Genomic DNA, 21,642 nt, shown 5'->3' on the forward strand with positions numbered 1-21,642 from the left:
TGAACCGCGACCCCAACAACCACTTTACACTCCCTCTGCTGCCAAGTGTCATTCCCAAATGAGGGGTTCTCCTCAGGGAATGTTGTTTCAACCCCACAGCAGCTCTTAGCAGAATGAGAATGATCCCGTTCCTTTGAATGGGAAGAAGTGGAAGAAACAGCGATGAAGTTAATTTAGTAACTGCAAACATATGAAGGATCCAAAACATATCTGAATATGAACTTTAAGCACATCTAATGATGCAGCTGACCTCAGTTCAATGAGACCGATGGGTGTCTTTAGCTGTGAAAATACATTTTTGTTCATTGAAGTTAATTGCAGACCTATCAAAACATTCATACATAAGGAATTGCTTTGTTTAATAAGTTTTCTGAAGGCTTGAAGGGAAATGTGAGCTCAAATGTAAAACATCAATATTTGATCATGTGATTTACCCCATGCAATTGTTTTTGCAGTAAAACAGCAGGTCTAATAGGTTTCTCGTGTTGAGAACTATTCTTTATTAACCTGTCACGTTCACGTTGGACTAACCCTAACACAAGGCAGCCGTTTGTGTGACAGTCAATTTCTCCTCACACAAGCTGAACATGTGTCAACAGTATGTAGAACATAAAGCTTACTGGCAAACCGTCCAGCAGAGCGTGGTAGCCTTAAACATTGCTGGTGGCGCTAGGTGATATGTTATGCTCACATATTGCTTTAATTAAGCACATTTCCATCGACTGGACCTCCCTTCTAATTATTTTCCTATCGATCTGCTCTGTAGCCCAACGTGCAGGTCAGCACACAGGAGCTGCTGGTGCTGCTGCTGCACACATGACAGATGAATCCAAATCAATCCAGAAGCCTTAATAAAGTTTGACCTGAGTGATAATTGTTTGTTTTTTTCCGTAGCAGGATGGAGCATGGAGACAGAGGGATGGGTTCTCATCTTCGCTATGAGGAGGAGGAGGGTAAGCATGTGTGCAGACCTGCTTGGTGTTTGATTACTGCATCGGCAACATGTGGTGGTCCTGAACCAGGATGCTGGCACAGTCAATATAAACGCTAAAACCACCCAGAAACTCAAGTAAAAAGGCTAAAAAATACAGACAAAGTACTTTTTAAAGTAAATTGTATCTTTCATTATTGAATTGTTCTACCCCAAATACCAGACTTGAGCAGAACATTGAGGGAAGGTTAGATGGTTTCTGTTCCTTAGGGGTCTCTCACAGGTTCCTGTTGTCAAACATCTAATCTTATTTTGACATTTGAGGTGCATTTAGTTGGAAACCGGATAATCAAACTCGCTTCATCCTGATTCATTTTGAAAGCAGAAATTTCAGATTTGTGTTCTGCTGTTCCTGAAGAGTCCCCTGAAAAAGGTTCCGTTCCACTGAATAAACTGAAGTATAATTTGTTCATAGTTTCTCACAATGAAGGAAGGGCTACAAGTTTAACCATTTAAATTAGGATTTAATTTGTCCAACTGTTAAATGACCAAATAACAATGAATTGAACATTTTATTTTAAACAATTATCCCTGTTAAATTGTGCCAGATTTACATAATTAAAAAACAATGGACCTCTCTTTTAGCTGTCCCAATATCATCAAGGGTTATTGTTAGACGTGCGAGTGGTTAATGCTCCATCTGTGAGTCGGCCATTAACAGCAAGTATTTACTGACACCTTTCTGTCCCCAGACCATCAGTCCATCTACATCGGCGTTCCAGTGCCTCGAGGTTACCGCCGCAAACGCAGGCGAAGGCGCTCCAGTCGCGAGACGTCAGATGTGGACAGGAGCAGACGTTACAGCCACCACAGACACCATGAGGAAGGCCACTACAGAGACATGGATGTTGAGGAAGGACTCGTAGACTCAAATGAACAGAGTCTGCAGGACCTCAACCACACTGGTGAGTCTGGAGACGTAAGGTCTCCTTTTTCTCCTACTTTGAGCTTTAGGTTGCGCTCTGGACATCTTAGTGTCCAGGTGCTGATAGCTGGTGCAAAAGAAGTGAAAAGTGAAAATATTGAGACCCAGAAGTCTTTTCCTCTGCAAACTGCTTCACTAGAGCAGGGGGCCATTTTGAGGGCCATTTTAACTTAAGTTATTACTCCTTATGTCCTTAGTGAGGTAAATAAGCCTCAGACCTGTAGAGGTCCTTCTGAAGCTTCACTGAAATTCTACTTCAGCATGTTAAAAGGTCTCAAACTTTCCTCCATCAAGTATCTCCAGCTGCAGAGCGGCTTCGCTATATCCTGAATGAAGACGATGACATGCCTACACCGACACTCTTCACTGAGATGGACACTCTTCAGCGGGAGGGAGACGAGCTGGAGTGGAAGGAGTCCGCCAGGTACACAATGGTTGCTCGGATGCAAAGTAGCTCTCCTAAATCTAGGATGTATCAATGTGTCCATGTCCACAATCTTAGCTGCAGGGATAAAACTGCTCTTTAATTAATCTCATCTGTGTGCGTGTGTGTGTGTGTGTGTATTATTGCCTCCAGGTGGGTGAAGTTTGAAGAAAAGGTGGAGGAGGGAGGAGAGAGATGGAGCAAACCGCACGTGTCCACGCTGTCGCTGCACAGCCTCTTTGAGCTTAGGACATGCCTCCAGACAGGGACGGTTCTGCTGGACCTGGATGGTTATTCTCTGCCTCAGATAGTCGGTGAGGATGTTTGTTTGGGTTCAGGCATTATGTTAGTGTATCAAATGCCCAAATTGATTTTAGTATGTTGCCTGTTGTCAGGACAACGTCTCAGAAGTCCTCACTGGACAGAGACGTCTACCTGCTGCCTCTGAGAAAGCTGCTGCCACAGACTCATTAGGAAAGCTTTGAAAAACTGTGGTTGTGAAGCAAAGAACACACACAGCGGATTAATGAAAAAGTTCATATTTTTGAGGCAAAAGCATTCAGCTGGGTTCCACATTTGCCCTCCTGACCCCGCTGATGCCCCTATTGGCTATTGAGTGGTTCTTTATTATTTGAGTTTATATGAAAGAAAAATGAAATTCCAGCATCATTGTCACCAAAACTTCATGGTATGTCCTCCAGGATTTAGATATTTATTATGGGATATGGCGAATGCACTACTCATGATTTACTGTTTCAAAGTCCACATTTAGGCTGGGGTCTAAAATGTTGGCACCATGTGATTCAGTTCTTCATGAACTGTCCTCACTAATGTTACAGTGATGTATGCTAATTAGGATGGCTTTTATTTCCAGTATGGCTGTACAGGAGCCTGTCACATAAAAAAGGACTCCTGTTCAAGCCCCTGACCTCTCATATCTGCCACCAGCTGAGGCGGAGGCTCAGGTGATCAATAAGTCAGGAGTGTGGGGCTGGCGCTGTGGGAACATTGACACATCATTATCACAGGTGTGATAATGATATACAGTAAGCGGACGACCTGCTGGTTTAATATTACTGGGATGCTTCATGAAAGGGATCATCAGCCGTTAATATTCTCCACTCCCGTCTTTCTGATGCAAAATGTCAACGGTTTCCTGCTGGGAAACCAGTTGAGCTCCAACTGAAATAGACTTCAGTAAGGAGAACATTAAATATTTACTCTGTTTAGCTTTAGGGTCTTAAGACGACACAGTGGTGGACAACAGACGTGTGTTAATTTTCTGTCTCTGCGTTTGATTTGTTCCTGTTAAGGTTCTCTTCCATTCATTCTAAAGCCACTTTGGCAAACTTAATGGAAAAATTTAGGATTAATCAGCAACCTAGTAGATGTCATCATTGCTTCAGAATCCAACGGGACCTTGTAGCTCGCTGTAATTTTGCTGTTTTGAGAGAAGGGTTATGAAGGGTTTCAGTGTGTCGGCCTCAGTGTGTCGGCCTCGGGGAAATCATAAGGCTCATAACATCTAAGTATGATGATCAGTGGAAGAGCTGGGAGGGATCTACGTCATCAGCCACTCTGGAGGCAGCCTGATTTGCTTCATTGCCCCAACCTCTGAAGTTACACATCAGTCATCACAACAAAACATGCAGTTTTGTCTGAGGCAGGACTCCTCTTTAGCCACATGATTCCACACCACTACACTACCCATGTTTTCTCCTGTACTTCCTGCAGATGACATAATTGAGCGACAGATAGAGGAAGGCATGATTTCCCCTGAGCTACGAGAAAAGATCAGTTTCGTCCTGTTGAGGAAACATCGGCACCAGACGAAGAAGCCCATCCACCGCTCACTCGCTGACATCGGCAAATCCAACTCCGCCAGTGAGTTTCCTGTTTGGAAATAATTAACTCGCTGCGTGAAAAGCAATTTTCTCTGTGGTGGCTGGTGCTGACTGAAATTATGTACAGCATTTGACATGCAATTACAGGAAAAGATGCATAACCTGCAGCCTCTGAGAAGTGCATAAAGCACAGATGAGACACCCAGGCAGGCCAGTAAATAAATGAAGGCTCTGCTGTTGTTGGCTGCATGTATTAAAGTTTGATGAGTTAATTAGCGCTGTAGCAGTTCTTCATCATCCTGGAAAAGGGTGCTGCTGGATTCATCACAGTAAAGTGGCCAACTCCCCTCACTGTTGCTGTCTGCTCTTTGCGTCCTCCTCCAGGTCGGAACGGAGGGACTCGTGGTGGGCAGAGTGCGGGAACAATGGCCAACATCAACCGTTCCACAGAGGATCTGAGGGGGAAACAGCCACCCACCAACTACGGGCGCCTCCGTGAGTGTTGGGGCTTCACAGCTGGGACCATTGACCAATTCTGTTGACTTTTGGGGGGTGATTTGGTTTCTCTGAGAAAAAAAACAATACCTATCATCACTTTCTGGAGAGGAGCTGAAATGTTTAGAATATCAGTCAAAGCCAGAAGTGACCTTCTGGTCCTGGATCTCATATTAGCCTGCATTCATAAGATGTTATTACCAGGTAGTGTGTTGGTAATCAGCACCAGCACACTCACAAGATTAAACTTCTGTGGTGTTTCAGGTGATTCAGTGTGCTAATACATGTAGTATCCATCATGATTGTGATTGTTTTAACTGTTAACCAGGTCATGCTCAGAGCAGGAGTATGAACGATATCGCAGACACCCCCAGCACAGACCAGGTAACTTCTGCATTTGTACGCATGTTTTAGCCTTTTGGCAATGTTATTAAACTGAGTCTTAGAGATGACTTGAAGCAACATTTATATGTGCTGCGTTTGTTAATAACAACTGAATGGAAACAACTTTTCTGTCCATTTCCCCAGTGTAGCTCTGTGTTTTTGGTAATTATTACTTCGCAGGTGTCTCATATTAAATAGATTTTTCAATGTAGCGTAGCCCATCTATCAAGCGTCACCAGTGTTTCATCACATTTGCTTGTGAGGTTTGTGGTGGATGAAGCATGCGAGCCCGTAGCTCATCGGTTTGTGAGTGCTATCATAATGAGGTTTTGTCAGCCTGGTGAAGCAAACTCGGCCGAGGCCGTTGTTACCTGGAATAGGGTTCACTGATGGTTCAGGGTTAAGTGTCATTCAGAGCTCGTGTTTACTCATAGCTGAATGAGAATGTGTGTGCAGTGTGCCCCGCAAACCTTAAGTTTATATGCAGGGTCTGATTTACCGTTCAGCTCAGAGTCCACTCATGATGGATGTTCAGATTGGGTTTACAGGCTGACAATAGGTCACGCGTGAAAATGGATGAGTGGTGTTACTGTATGTTGCACATTGTCTGAGTCAATAATGAGTCAACAAGAGGAAAAAATGGATCCCGCTGTCCTGTCCGCGTGTTTGGCCCTCACATGTAGCCACGGGTCGGGGGGGTAGGGTGGGGAGTGTCACTGAGAAACCCTCCATCACTGAGGGTTGTGTTATTATGATGCTGTCTAATTGCCTGCAACACCTTTTTATTTAAATGGGATTAGGTCAGTTCCCTCTGCTGGCTTCAGTTGTATTACCTCTTTAATGATTGTTGGACTGTTGGTGGAAGTAGAACAGTGGTTTGTAGTCTTGTAGGTACCATCAACATCATGTATCGGTGGTTTTCACATCGACAGGTTTGGAAAAATTGTTGGAGTTTTAATGATGCCTGCAGGGAAGAACTGCTCATCGCAGCCAGCAACTTAATAAAAGGTTAAAACATTGGGATGTATTAAAACCTCAAATTACGTTAAATTACGTTAAATTATTATTATTAAATTACAAAACTAATTAAAGTTCTTCTGAAGTACGAGAGGGGAGACATAGAGGAGCTCCCACTGGAAAATAGGATGCTTTAAAATAGTTATCTGTCAAGTTTTTCCCCACATTTGCAACCATGAAAGTGTGAAGATGAGTCTAGCCCTAGAATTAGGGCTGCTGTCTGTGGACAGATGATGGAACCATTAAACTCCTGAATGAAACTGGCTGTTTCATCCTCCAGGCAGTAGAGGAGAAGGCTGTTCTCCACACACCCTCCCAAAACTAGCATCATTCAAAATCAATGTTGCACAAGCATTAATAATTTCTATTAGCTGGATCAGGCATGAGCACACACAAAACGTCCTATGTCCAAACAAGCGCAATAAAGAAATAAGTTGGCTGCAGCTTGTATTATAGCAAACTACAATAACATTACCGTACCCAGATATCATCAAGTGGATGATTACAGCAGTGGCAGAAGGAGGATGTGAATCCAGCCACAGATGAAATGTTCACCTTTGCTCTTCTTTGGTCATCAGCTGAAAAATAAATTTATGAAGAAGATCCCCAGAGATGCGGAGGCGTCCAACGTCTTGGTTGGAGAAGTGGATTTCCTCAACAAACCCTTTGTGGCTTTTGTCCGTCTGGCTCAAGCTACAACACTGGGAGGTCTGACTGAAGTTCCTGTTCCCACCAGGTGAAGACCTGCACACACACACACACACACACACACCACTCTGCCCTCCCTACACATGCTGCATGTCACGTTTCTCTTATCACTGCCCAGATTCCTGTTTATTCTATTGGGACCTCAAGGAAAGGCCAAATCCTATAATGAGATCGGACGAGCTATTGCAACTTTAATGGTGGATGACGTGAGTACAAGCTGGCGTCATCTCAGTTAGCTTTGGAAACACTTTCATTTCCTGTGAAGCTGTGAGCCTCAACTGGCTCCTAAATGTACACGACCTGTGCTGGGACTTGTTTTTCGACAAGTGTGGTGTTGACAGCCTGTGTGACGCAGTAGTGGCCCACCTGGAAGTGGCACACTGTAAACCGACAAAAGACAGTTGTATCACATTGAACATGGCTATCTCCTGTGTGCTTATGGGTAATTAGGTGTCAGGTTGGTGGCTGCTTATGTTGACCTTGGCTGTAATGTGACAATTACGTCAGTGGTGAATCTTCTCTTCTATGCACCAACATTCAACCTGAGGTGACACAAAGACAGTTGTGCCTGACGAGAGATGCTTGCTAACTCGTCTGTAATAACCTCTTTATTACAGCACCTGCTGCCTTTGCTGTGGCCACAGCTGCAGATTTGCAGCATTTCAAAGCTGCTGATATTTAAATTGAAAATAACAAATAATTTAGTTGGTTTATATTTATGTGTAAACACTTCCTCTGGAATGTCTCATTAATGATCTGCACAATAAACACGGGGGCTGAGCTATACTCAGTTAATGGGATTCAAACGCCTACAACCGAAAAGTTTATTCTGAAATTTACTTTGCATTGTTACTTTACTCAGTAAACGTGACACTGTGCAACATGCATTGATGTTTCCAAAAGCCTCGTTCACCTCTCTGTGAGACCACTGTTGATCTGTCTGATGTTTCCTGCAACATCCCTTAAATACGGTAAATCTCCCACAGCTCTTCAGCGATGTGGCCTACAAGGCCAGGGATCGCGAAGACCTCATTGCAGGCATAGATGAGTTTTTGGATGAAGTGATTGTCCTCCCTCCTGGAGAATGGGATCCTAAAATCCGCATTGAGCCACCAAAGAAAGTCCTGTCTGCTGACAAGAGGTAGGAGTTTAACCATCAGTGTGTTGATGGCAGCCTGAGCAGGATCCTAACAGGAACTGTGCTTCTTTCCCCCAGGAAGTCTGTGTTTTCCTTAAATGAGCTGGGGCAGGTGAATGGAACAGCAGGAGGAGGAGGAGGAGGCCTGGCTAATGATGAAGAGATGCCAGAACAACACGAGCTTGGAGAGGAGCTGGCCTTTACTGGACGGTGGGTCTCTCAGGACTCAAGGACCATGTGAACATCTTCTCTACAGAGCACCCGACTGCCATTAACATTTCAGCCATGCACAGCAGAACTGTGAAAGGTTCCACCAACTTTGAAAAATCTGTACATTCCTCCACTGTGTTTAGATAAAAAGCACATGGATACAGTCCATATAAACAATAAGGTCTAATCTGAAGAAGAAGAAGCTCAAATATGATTTTGACTGACCTCAATAACATGTTGACTCTTTAGCTGCTGTCAGTCAACAAGCTTTTAATCATTTAAGGATTCGACTTTCCCTTCAAATCCAATCAGTAAATGTACTTCCAACCTTCTTTTTTGTTTCTGTTATTTCTCATCGGTAGTTTTGTTTTACAGTGAAGAGTTTCTCAATGTTTTTGCTCACCAATTTATATGAGATTATTATCCAGGATCAGAAGTAGTTAAACATGGTTTCAGACTGACTTGGTATTCATGGCTGCTCCCAGCAGACCTGCATCATCAGTCTGTTCATCTTTCCATCTCCAAAAAAGCCCAATTAAATATATCAGCCAGCACAGATGGAACCGTAACCTCCATCTTGGCTCCCTGTTTGTGTTTGCAAAGGTAATAAATCCAGCTCGCCTAACTGGGGTCTCTTGTTGGCTGCTGGAACAAACATTTTTGTGCTGCGCAGTAATGATTTTGTTGTTGACGATGGAGTGCCACACTTTACGTTAACCTGTAATCTTGTTGTGTCTGATTGTATATCATCAGTCTGGACATGAATATGAACCCATAGCATGCTAGTTCCCTTTTCCCACAACAATACCAGTATTAAAATGGTCATTTTAGTGTGTTTCTCCCCAGGAAGTGCATTAACCTGAATAACCCATCTGTCTGTGCACATCAGCTTCTGTGGTGGTCTGTATCTGGACATGAAGCGGAAATTGCCGTGGCTGCCCAGTGATATTTATGAGGGTTTCCACATCCAGTCGATCTCTGCTGTGCTCTTCATCTACCTGGGCTGCATCACCAATGCCATCACCTTTGGAGGCCTGCTGGGTGATGCAACAGACAACTACCAGGTAAGGACAGCTCATCTTATACTGGACCAACTGGGACAAAAGAAACAATGCTTCCAATTCTGATGTCACATGCACAGAAAACAGCTGGCATTTTTAGTGACATTAGTGTTTGTCCTGATTTAAATACTGCCTACATCAGCAGTGTTACGCAGAGGATCATAGATAACAAGCTAAATGTTGCTCATGTGGGAAACAGAGAAGTCGTCAGGTTTTTCAGAGGCTGCTGTCGTAAATAAACTCCACATGGCTGCAGCAGCAGGTTGGTTAATTTGTGGGTTTGCGTTCAATACCCTGTTAGTGCTGCAACACACACACATACACACACACACACGCACGCTCGGACGCACGCACGCACGCACGCACACACACACACACACACACACACACACACACACACACACACACATACACACACACACACACACACACACAGGAATCATTTTAGGAAAGTGCTTTGACTGGAATTCACTTACCAGCCTGTCACGTTGAAATACATCATTCTGACCTTTCAATGTTTAATTCCTTAATACAGCTGAGAGGATTCACTCCAAGAACATGCACACATACACGCACACACGCGCAAACACACACACACACGCAAACACACACACACACACACGCGCAGATTGAGTCTCTGTCTCCTCGTGAGCTGCAGTTCACGTTGATCCAGTTTGAATTTGGTGCTGACTCACACAAGAATGTTGCTTCTTTAGAATTAAATGATGTAAATGATGTGTTTTTTTTGGTGGAATTTACATTTTGCTGGAGCCTAGAGGGTGCTACAGGAGGCATCATTGAAGCAAATTCATTGAGTCTGAAATGTGGTAATTTGTCCATTGTTTTGTCCATTCATTGTCCAACTTTATTACCCATAGAACTTCAAGGACACACATAGCTCATTTTAATTTTAGAGTGAATCCTCTAAATGTATTTAATGAGCATTGCTGCAGTTTACTACCACCAGCTGTTGTCCATAACCCGGCCACTGTGTCGTTGACAGGGGGTGATGGAAAGCTTTCTGGGAACAGCTCTGGCTGGCTCAGTCTTCTGCCTCTTCAGTGGTCAGCCCCTCATCATCCTCAGCTCCACTGGGCCAATACTCATCTTTGAGAAGCTTCTGTATGAATTCAGCAAGTGAGCAACTTTCTGAGCAGAGTGAAGCCTGAAAATTGTTCATTGGCTGCTCCTGAGTGTCTTTTAAATGTGATATGTTCAGTGTCAGTGACAATACAGTTAAATCCTGCTTGACCAGTGATTAGGGATATGCTAATGCAAGTTGGTGTAAATAGCTTTAATATCTACATGAAATACTTTGACTCTTTACGTAATACTTGTGTGACCGCCGTAATGTCACCGTTCTACAGGAACAACGGTATCGATTACATGGAGCTGCGTCTGTGGATCGGCATCCACTCCTGCCTGCAGTGCCTCATCCTAGTGGCAACGGACGCCAGCTACATCATCAAGTACATGACACGCTTCACAGAAGAGGGCTTCTCCAGCCTCATCTCCTTCATCTTCATCTCAGATGCCATCAAGAAGATGGTTGGCTCCTTCAAATACTACCCCATCAACACCGACTTCAAACCTGACTACATCACCACCTACAAGTGCGAGTGCCTGGCCCCAGACCCGAGTGAGTCCATGTCTCAGGGAGGTGCAGGTGGATTATCTTCAAGGGTTTCAGTGCCAGGTTACACACAATGTTTTACTGACTTATAATAATTGGTTCTCTGTTAAAAGTAGCATCACTGACCTCGTTAACTTGGTGCTTCATTTCTTATTTTAGAGTGAATCTTATAGAATTCTACCAAATAAATGCTTAGACAGCAGATGTTGTAAACATTGATTTCTGTAACTGATCTGTCTCTTGTTTGTTTTTGCCATGCACAATCTATCTGCCTGTCATCTCTTCCACGTGAGTCCCCATGATCAGCCTCACTAACCTCCACCTGCTGCTCTGTATTTATCTGTTTTCTTAATTTTTTTCTACATCCTCTCTCTTTCTCTTGTCATTCAACAGTGGCTGCAATTATCGTTGATGGTTTAGTTCCTGTGCCGGATAATAGTTCTGGTGTCTCTGGGGTTAGTGCTGATTTTCTTCTTTCCATCTGGTTTTGCTGTCTGGTCTTGATGCTAACATAAAAAAGCATAAATAGCATGAAGACACAATCTTTGTGAGCAGGTAGTGTCCCTCCCCTGCTCATCCTCTCTTTTATGTCCTTCATCCTCTCTCTCCCTCACCTGGTTTCCTGCCACCCATCAATTGACCCCCCATCTGAACCTTCAACCAGTTAAATATAACAGCTCTGGACTGGAGCCAGCTGGGCAAGAAGGAGTGTCTGAAGTATGGGGGCTCGCTGGTAGGAAAGTCCTGCAAGTACGTCCCGGACCTGGCCCTCATGTCCTTCATCCTCTTCTTTGGCACCTACTCCATGACAGTGACGCTCAAGAAGTTTAAATTCAGCCGCTACTTCCCTACCAAGGTGACTGCTGTTACAGGGATGAAAGTAGGACCCAGTAAAAATAAAAGTAGTCCTGTGGTCACTCTTAAAGAGCGAAGTGGCAACTTTGTCCATAGGACGGGCACTTTAGAATCAACTTTATCATGATGTTATTCTCTGGGTGATTACAGGCCGTTCGTGGCCCTGAAAGATCAGTAGAAGTGTTTTACCTTGTTCTTTGTGTCATGGAAAGTGCATGGGAGAAGATGCTTATCTTCTGGAAGCATCCTCTAGAGGGCTGTGGATCATCTGAAAAGATCTACTAGATTACATCTGTGTTTAGTCTGACCAAGGGGCCTCCAGGATGGCCCGTCCTCCAGTGGTGCTCCACAAATAGCTTAATGAGACTCCCTCAACAATGTATTTAACTAGTATCAGGAAAGAGAAAACATCAGCCTGGACCATTGGAAGTAGTAACAGCTGCACAAAGTAAGCTAAAACATTGTTAAAGACAAGATGAATCCAAGAACAGCAGTGAGTTTTCGATTAAAGTGATCTTTATAAGGAGCCTGACCCCATCACTTGTCCTTCAGACGCTGTTGATGAGGATCATTCACACAAAAATTATGAAAATCACTCATCTGGAGCTTCTTTAGATATTTTCTGCATTAATGTTTCCTCTGCTCTCTGCTTATCCTGTCCTAAAGGTTTCTTTTTCTGACCATAACATTTTTATGTTTTTCTCTCCAGCTGAGGAAACTTATCAGCGACTTCTCCATCTTTATGTCCATCATGACATTTGTGGGACTCGATATGCTGATGGGACTGAAAACTCCCAAACTGATCGTGCCCACAGAGTTTAAGGTAGTGTGAAAGTCTTGGCCAGTGAAATGACCTGGTCCTTGACAGATGAGGCTGGGACCAGCTGTAGCAGCTGTAGATCTTTAGTGTCTCATGGTGTCCTGCTGCTGTCCACATGTTGACATCTCCTTACAGCCGACCAGGCCCGATCGTGGATGGCTGGTGATGCCGTTCGGTAAGAACCCCTGGTGGATTTATTTGGCCAGCTTCGTCCCTGCCCTTCTGGTCACCATCCTCATCTTCATGGACCAGCAGATCAGCGCTGTTATTGTTAACCGCAAGGAGAACAAACTGAAGGTAGTGCTTCCTTTTATCTTGTTATTTAGGATTACAGATGTTTATTAAATGAAATCTGAGACTTTTTGGGACCTCATCCATTTATCAATTAAATGTTAGTTGCTAATTTATATGGCTGCCGTTAATAAATGTGTGAAAATTGGTGTTTTTGGTAGAAAGGCTGTGGTTATCACCTGGATCTGTTCTGGGTGGGGGTCCTGATGGCTGCCTGCTCATTCATGGGCCTGCCCTGGTATGTTGCCGCCACAGTCATTTCCATCGCCCACATGGACTCCTTGAAGATGGAGAGCGAGTCGAGCGCTCCGGGGGAGCAGCCTCAGTTCCTTGGGGTCAGGTTGGTGCAGCACACTTTAAAAATGATGAAACATTTTCAGGCAGAGTCTGACAAAGGTAATGTGTCTCCTGGTGTTTTTGATCACTGTCCCACATGCAGAGAACAGAGGATCACCGGCATCCTGGTGTTTGTTCTTACTGGAGTCTCTATCTTCCTTGCACCAATACTCAAGGTTTACTGTGGATTAATAGTCTGTTGTGTAGTTTATGTTTATGTTCTAAAATCTAAATGCCAATAAAGGTTTGAGGTGCTGCTGATATTTTGTGTCATTTCTTTGCAGTTCATCCCGATGCCTGTGCTCTACGGGGTTTTCCTCTACATGGGAGTAGCTTCCCTCAGTGGAATCCAAGTATGCCACTAATGCTCTTTATCAGATCAATAAGAATATTTTAAAGCAGCTGGAGACAAAAACGACATTTATTTACATACCATATTTTCTGCATCATCGGTAACTAAACTTTTGCTCTTTGGTGAATTTGTCTTCAGTTCTGGGACAGAATCAAATTGTACTTGATGCCATCCAAGCACCAGCCCGACTTCTCCTACCTCCGCCATGTTCCCCTGAGGAAGGTGCATCTCTTCACACTAGTGCAGATCACATGTCTGGCTGTTCTATGGATCCTAAAGTCCACTTTCCTGGCCATCATCTTCCCTGTTATGGTAGGAACTTAGTCCTTTTGAAATGTTCTTGACATGACCCAGTTTAATCTGAGCCCTTTAAACAACAAATGAAAGTGTCCATCAAGAAAGCTGGAAGAACCATCCAAGCTGCTGAACACCGTGGCCTCACTTACACCGTGTTGGTTGAGGACGTAACACCCCCACGTCTTCCTGTTGGGCTTTTCATAAATACCACAGTTGCTAGTCTGTGCATGGGAACATGTACTTTAATCCTTGTGTAAATCTATTGTGAGGAAGCGCTTTGTGTCATCTACGAGATGATCCAAGTCACAAGACTCTTGTCGGATTTTTCAGATTCTGGGTCTAATGGTGGTCAGGAAGATGCTGGATATGATCTTCTCCCAGCATGACTTGGCCTGGCTGGACGACCTGCTGCCAGAGAAAGAGAAGAAGAAGAAAGACGATGACAAGAAGAAGAAAAAGGTGAAGGAGAAGGAGAAGAAAAGGTCCAAAGGGGATGATAGTGAAGAGGAGGTGAGGGACGGTCTTTTGTTGCCCCCTGCTGGAGGACTGGAGACATAACATTGGTTAGTCACGGTGTGTGTTTGCTTGCAGGACAAAGCTCACATCTACTCCAACCACTCGCCCAGCTCAGAGTCCGACCTGGACCGCAGGTACTGTGTCCTCCGACTGCACATTCCCTACAAAGACCTCATCTACCCTGACCATGTACAGCCTCAGTGGGGGGCGTACTGCCAGGCCGCCGCCACACGCAGCGCACTTTAACACACACACATCCTCCGTGACATCCTCAGGGCCGACAGACATCTTTCGCGGCTGTTTATTTTAAATATACCCAGATTAAAGAGACACTTCCCCCGAGTAACATTAAAAACCTTGTTTTTTTCTCTCTCAGCCAGCAAATTAATTTAAACTAGTAATCATGCGTTAGCCTAATGATGTAAATGTTTAAATTAATTTTCGGACAGGTAAAGACAGAAGAAAGTAATTTTCTTCTGTAGCATTTAATCTGGTGAAGAGACTGGAACAAGAAGTTATGGCATAGACGGGTTGTAATTAGAACTCAAGACTGTTTGTGCTAGGATTATGGTCTAGCTCATTCAAATACTCCAATATTCTGAGAAACCACATTTACACTATCTGAGGAACCAATGTGATCGTGGATAAAAGTAAAGTATAAACGTCTGTTGGACCAGATAAAGCAAGAGTGGCTAGAGGTTAAACTGGGTCTTTAAATGCAACTAAAACTGACTCTTTTATTGCTTTTCTCTCTTTATTTGTTTATAGAAATATATAGAAACTCAGTGTATTTACTGTCATTGTCAAATCTCCTCTCCATGCACTTTAAGGCAATGCAGATGTCATTTTATCCACCGTGTAGTCCCGCTGCTCTTCCTGCAACTCTCTCTCTCTCACACACACACACACACACACACATTGCAAACTGCATCATCTGCTGTTAACCTGGCAACACTTGGTCAGGGTTCACTGCTAGAAAATCATAGATATTACTTCAGTGTAGGATTCTTTGAAAGCCATTTTGTGTTCAGCGCACCATCCTGCAACAGTCACTGTCATTTTGGTTGTTTCTGTTTCCTCTGTGTGGTAAATTATTAACAAACTTGCTCTCATCTGCATGTAAAACCTAACTTTACCCTGACTTTGCCTTCCTCAATTACTACTCAAAACATTTATGACTGGGATCAAAATCATGTCTGCATTGCTTTGAAGGGGGCTGGGGTTTGGAGTCAATTCGAGTCGAGGAAAACACAGAGCGACACTCTTAAAAGAGGAAACACACAGAAAGAGTGAAGTATTGAGGAAGCTAACAGAGTTTCATCTTGCAGCGCCGCTGGTGATGATGCCTCAACAGCTTGATGTTTCTTAGCTAGTTTTGTCTCATTGCATTAGTTAGAATGATTTTCTAAAAAAAAACAATTTTAATTAAATTAAATAGTAAATATATTGTAAATATTAGAGAGCTAATAGAAATTCTGAAGGGAAAATTTGAGAGTCACAAAGCCTCTGTTATTCCATATTGTTGGTGTAAATCCTCCCTCAGTCATTCCAGTTGGCCGTTCTTCCACTACTTGCACAGACAACACAACAGCAGCTCATTTTTCTCATGATTTGTGTTTGTCCTGGGGCCCCATGCTCCTACCCCCCACCCCTTCCAACCCTCAGCATCACCCTCCACCTGAAGATCTCATGCCCGTCATCTCCGGCTGTGCCCCTGGGCCGAGGAATGCCCTGTCCCGTGCCCCAGGTCAAAATAGAGATGGAGTCGGACTACGACTCGGACTTCGATCAGCCGCGTCCGCGGGACATGAGCAGTGAAACCACGCTGTAGTTTTCATTTTGATATTGAGCGGACGTGCACAGCCGCTGTGTTTGTGACACAGCCAGAGCTGATCCACCAGCAGTACAAGGTGATGAACACCGTAACAGGCAGCCTCAGAGAGGACAGAACCTCTCGGTGCTGCTTTAGCAGCATTCCTGTCTATTATTTTGGGATTTTATGGAATATTCTTTACAAATAATGTAAATAGCCACAAAAGAGGAGAATGTTTTATCTCTATGTACTGTATAGGAGAATATATTTAATGTAAAAATATACTGTATAATTCCAGGCTATGAGCTGAAGCAACCTAAATATACTTTGATCATCATTTAAAAAGCTGTTAACTGTGAGACATTTGATGTATGTTAGGTTCTGGATGTTTGTGTCACGTTCCCATTTCCCTTCATGTCAACTGGAAGAAAGAGAAACAACCAAAAGGACAAAATGTTGCAGAAAAGATGTCACAGTGAGGATTAGTTTTCAATCTTAGACAGTGAATAAGAGCAAACTGTAATTATTTATACCCAAGACATTACAAATTATGGAAATTAAATATTAAATGTATGTCATTAAACAGCATTATTCCAAGCCGTGTCACCTGTCTTGTGTTCAGAATCTGAAGTGCAACAGGCAGAAATCTGGGTCTGCCAAAGCTTTTTGAGCTAATGGATCAGCTTTAACAAAACAATCTTTATAACTGACATCACCATGGCCATAATTAATGAGTTATTATTCCAATTTGGAATATAGTGCAACTTTAACCCTCCAGCAACCAACCAGCAGCATCGTGTCACCTGCTGATAAACTCTGGCTGGTCAGGTGAGCACACAGGACGCGTCACTGGTGGCATCACAGGTCTTTGTGAACCCATCTGCAAAGCCCTCTCCTTCCATCAGCACTGGCTTTTTGTTGCACATGGGACACAGTTTGTTCCGCACTTGAGAGGCTCTCATCCAGATGATGAGGTTCCAGCGCTGCCCGGAGGAGATGGGAAGGGCTCCATGCATGTGTTGGCCCCGATGAAGGAGGCCCTCAGTCACCCTATGTTCAACCTCTGAGCACTCAGCCTCACTTAAAGGTACCTGCAGGCAAAAAACACACAAAATGATCTTCAACAACCCTAATCCAGCAAATTTAGTTGAATGAATAAGACAGCTAATTGATATAAAGTGTCTATATTATTGCTGGGAAACTATGGAGGAACATTTATGTTTATCATCATAAATAAAGAGGATTTGATCAGCAAAGAAGTTTATATACAGCAGGGGACGAAGAATGGATCCTTGAGGAACATCACAATTTAGCTGGAACAAAGGGAATATAAAGAATTGTTCTGATACAGGAAATCAATTAACCTCTTTTATAGCTCCAAAATAAAGGTTTCCATCTGTGAAATTCTTCCCAATGGAGACATTGAGAGTGACCTCAGCATTGTCATAGTGGTAGCTCAAGTCCAGATCTTCATTCATGTCATATTTGACAACAAAGGCCTTGTGGCTATCAAGACTGCCACCGCCACAGTCTGGGTAAAGCACTGAGGTCACGGGGTGCAGATAATGTTCACGAAGAGGTGTGATGAAGTCCTCGTCAAAGCCCAGTTCATTCAGGAGGACCTGGAATGAAATCAAGATGAATTAAGGAACATGAAGATATAAACCAGGTTAGATTATTATTCAAAGCTATGTTTTGTGCTCACTGTCTACATGATTCTTATTATAAAGCTCTGGTTTGAAGTATTTCATCCAGCAGGAGGGGATGCCGTACCCCATAATGATTCATGGTGTTGGGTCTTCCTTTAGGGGCAGAGGACTGCTCAAAGTGCTCCAGCTCCTCCAGCAGCTCGTCGCAGAAGCTCTTCTCAAACACCGGGAAGCGATAGACTCTTACTGCTCCAAAGGGAGGAATTATTTCAAAATATAGCTGCAACTGATGTACTGTTAGAACTACATGTGCCAAATAGTTCACTGTATAATAAACAGTAACACCAGCAGATGTGGATTCTGTCTCTCATCGTTAACATCAAAATTCTTCTAACCTGCTGCTTCTTCCAGTAAGGCCAAGAGACCCTCTTTAGTGGTGTCCTTCCTTTGACAGTACTGGACAATCTGCTTGAATTTGGGAGCGAGGAATGACTCCTGAGGACACATAAAGAGTGAACGATGCATTACTGCCGCCTAAACCCTGGTCTTTGCCCAAAATACCTTCAGGTTGTAGACATGAGGATGGAGAGGCTGGTACACCTCTTTAATCGCTGCAGCTCTCTCAGCAGACATCCCACTGAGACGCAGCCGCCTGCTCACCTCCTGGGAAATCTACAGTAGAGTCAAAGTCAAAAAAGGTGAATTAGTTCATTAGTTTTTAGTGCCATTCCATTAGGCCATGGCATTTGTCCATCTTGCCACCACTTCTCTGCGCTAGCTAGTTGTCAATAGGAATATGTTATCTTAAAAGAATGTGCCTTTAATGCCAGGTAATCACTTTAATAAAGTTAAAAATCAACCAAAAATGAAGAGGCTCGCCAAAATTATCGTTTGTATTTACATTCATTATTTACCTTGTTGAGCACATCTTCAAACTGATGTTCTGTCACACAGCCGAGCTTCCTCAACAGCTGCAGGGGGAATAATAGAACTATTTAAAGCAAACGTCTCAAAACCAAGTCTTTGAGGAATTGTCTACCTCTCACACTTACTTCTTGATAGTCCAGCCTGAACTGCTGCTCCGTCACAAAACGGACATGAAGGTTGTAGTCCTCCAGATAAATATTATCGGTATTGAAACAGCTGCACAGATAAAACTGCGTTATTTCAACTTTTTCGTCTGACATCGGTATGATTTTTGTAAACACTTGGGAAATTATAACACAATATCGCGAGACTGCCCTGAAAACCAAAACGGCTCCTGCTCACACGACCTTGATTCCGGAAACAAAAGAAGCACTTCCTTCTGGACTTCAAAATAAATGTATTGCTGACATACCAAAACAAAAACATTGGCACAAATATATGTATAAAACATTGCTTGTTTTATTTAGAGAACCACCATGTTGCACTAAGTGCAACCCTGACATTAGTATAAAGTAGGATTGATGAAAACCTACCTTTTCAGCCAAATTAATTATACGTTATGTTAAATATCTCTTAATTTTGAGTACAATTGTCAGAATTTTTTTTTCTAAAGTTATGTTTTTTTCCCCTGTTTTTGCTGTTTCCGAGAGCAGGAGGAGCTCGTTCTCGTTTATAAAGATTTGACTTTTGGTTCTCTTATTAATTAAATAATTCAGTCAATCGTCTATTATCTTAATATCCGGTAAACTAAAGCGTAACTATTCTATTTTGGACAGGGCGGCGCAGCCATAGAGGAGTTTTTAGAATAGTAGAACTTTTACAAAATACTTTATTTACAATTTCGGGGGGGACACAAACACGCTGTTTAAAACACAATAATAAATAAAAGCAGCAATACAGTTACTCCTGAAGGAAATGTGCAATTGGTCTTCAGGGACAGTGCAAAGTACATTCTTGTGACACCATGTGTCACAGAATTGACCCAGGTCCTTTATCATTTTATGAAAACTAAGCCTCAGCCTGCACCGGATGTTGCAGCGCCACACTGACGCTACTTCACAATCTCCTTTTTTTATTATTTGATTTTTTTCTAGAAATGTAAATTGCCATCTTGTCTTCACCACAAATTCAGGAGCTGCCACTTGTTTCAAACAGTTTTGTTATACCCTGCTCCATAAATAAAGTTTATAATAGAAACTGTTTCATTAAAACCATTAAAAACACCTTTTAAAATATTAAAAAGCACAGTGAGTCTCTCACACTCACTGTACATGTGAAACACTGTCTCTCGAAGGCAGCAGAACGGGCACTGGTCTGACACAGCCGGATTCATCCTAAAGATAAAAGCGTTCAAGGCAACGGCTAATGCAAGATCCTCCACTAAAGGTCCCTGGCCCTTCTCCTCGGGGGTGGCTTGTACAGCACCGTCCAGCAGGGACGCATGTGTTTCTTTAGTCTATAAATCTCTCGGTCGGTGAGATCCAACGAGAATGAGGAAAAAAGCACTTTTGCACAATCTCTCTCTCTCTCTCTCTCTCTCTCTCTCTCTCTCTCTCTCTCTCTCTCTCTTCCACGAAGAAGAAGGAAAAGAAGAAGAAGAACCACCAGACATGCGCAGTCGTATCTTTGCTGAGTTCGCTTTATCGTCTACAATATTTGGAAGTTGGACTTAATAGATTAAAACGATCATCTTTATATTTATCGTAGCATCAACCGTATTACTCTATGAAGTGCCTACAGAGATGTTGAACGTGGAATCTCTGCAAGTGGCCGAGGAGGAGGTGGTTGAATCGAGCTCCAACAAACTCTGTGATATTTACGCTTTTGTTGCTAAAGGTTGTTTTCCTCAAACGATGAATTCTTTAAGGAAGAAAAATCTAAAAAGATACGCACAGAAATTCATAATTGATGGTAGGTTTTACTTTCTAAAGTTAATTGTAATAGATAGAATATACGACTTCTCTAGAAACGTGCATGTATCATGCACGTTCTTCACTTTGTAGACTGTTGGACGTATAAATATCCAATTCAAAGTTATAGATGTTGCATAGAGTAGCATTACTCGAGTATTCATGTTTTATAAGGTAGAACTTATATTTGCATATAACACTGTAACACCATCTAAAAGATTTTTGTCCATATTATGCCAATATCATCACGAAGAGGGCAAACTTTACTATGTGGGAGCCAAGAAGGAGGAGAAGAGGGAGGTTGTGATAGAGGCTGAGAGAAAGAGGCAAATCTTTCTCGACTGCCACTTCAATGACATCGGTCATCACTTGGGACAGAAGAAGACTGTCCACAGGATCCAGAGGAAATACTACTGGCTGGGGATCATCCGGGATGTGGTGGATTGGGTAAGGTTGTGCTCCCTGGACCAAATGACTGGGCCTGGTGTTGAGTAGAGCTGTTTGTTGTTTCAGATCAAAGTGTGTGAGACCTGTCAGCATGCAGAGAGGAATAAAAACCTGGCCAGGACTGTTCGGCCTTTAAAAGTGGAAGCACCTTGGGACATAGTTGGGATTGACTTTATAGGTAACCTTTTTTTTTCCTGTGTAATATTTTTGCAGGCTGTCAAAACAGTTTTTGTCTTTGTTACAACAGGGCCGTTTCCTGAGAGCCAGCAGGGCAACACTAGCGCTACGGTTCTTATCGATTACTACAGTAAATGGCCTGAAGCTTTTCCAGTACAGAGGACAGATGCTCTCTCAGTTGCCAGATGTGTTTCCAAATGTGTTTACAGGTGAACAAACCTAAATAATCCACAGAAAAGATCAGTTACATTCATTCTGACTTCTAAGACATAGCTTGAGTTTCATTTCATCAGACAGGCAATGTATAATAAAGATGTAATCCTCCCGGCTACAACCATTCAGCTCTGAATTCAGACGGCTGGTGGTACGGGGGGACATGTCTGGGCCGGGAAAATACTTTAAAACGTTTTCCATCTCGGTTA

General features: G+C 43.1%; 2 protein-coding genes across 3 annotated transcripts; one reads left to right on the plus strand and one right to left on the minus strand.

The window, feature by feature from the left end:
• Nucleotides 1–1,813: 1,813 nt before the first annotated feature.
• slc4a5a (solute carrier family 4 member 5a) lies at nt 1,814–16,139 on the plus strand. Its single transcript, XM_029829935.1, has 24 exons — nt 1,814–1,896; nt 2,211–2,340; nt 2,494–2,654; nt 4,075–4,224; nt 4,569–4,679; nt 5,008–5,063; nt 6,659–6,816; nt 6,907–6,994; nt 7,775–7,929; nt 8,005–8,136; nt 9,026–9,200; nt 10,201–10,334; nt 10,565–10,836; nt 11,251–11,285; nt 11,495–11,686; nt 12,395–12,508; nt 12,641–12,802; nt 12,958–13,136; nt 13,236–13,308; nt 13,417–13,485; nt 13,623–13,796; nt 14,112–14,291; nt 14,373–14,431; nt 15,963–16,139. The coding sequence occupies exons 1-24, from the start codon at nt 1,833–1,835 to the stop codon at nt 16,126–16,128; spliced, it is 3,189 nt and encodes a 1,062-aa protein (XP_029685795.1). The 5' UTR covers nt 1,814–1,832; the 3' UTR covers nt 16,129–16,139.
• ogfod2 (2-oxoglutarate and iron-dependent oxygenase domain containing 2) lies at nt 15,490–19,946 on the minus strand. 2 transcript variants are annotated; one of them, XM_011615327.2, is made up of 7 exons: nt 18,812–19,946; nt 18,674–18,730; nt 18,321–18,431; nt 18,155–18,254; nt 17,884–18,005; nt 17,475–17,732; nt 15,490–17,201 (listed from the first exon to the last, which is right to left on the minus strand). In XM_011615327.2, exons 1-7 carry the CDS (start codon nt 18,944–18,946, stop codon nt 16,935–16,937), a joined length of 1,050 nt encoding a protein of 349 aa, XP_011613629.1. In that variant the 5' UTR covers nt 18,947–19,946; the 3' UTR covers nt 15,490–16,934. The 2 variants fall into 2 exon arrangements, with proteins under 2 accessions (XP_011613629.1, XP_003974693.1); XM_003974644.3 differs by having other exon boundaries at nt 17,884–18,008.
• Between the last annotated feature and the right edge of the window lie 1,696 nt (nt 19,947–21,642).

Source organism: Takifugu rubripes, chromosome 21, assembly GCF_901000725.2.
Source record: "Takifugu rubripes chromosome 21, fTakRub1.2, whole genome shotgun sequence".
NCBI classification, from domain to species: Eukaryota; Metazoa; Chordata; class Actinopteri; order Tetraodontiformes; family Tetraodontidae; genus Takifugu; species Takifugu rubripes.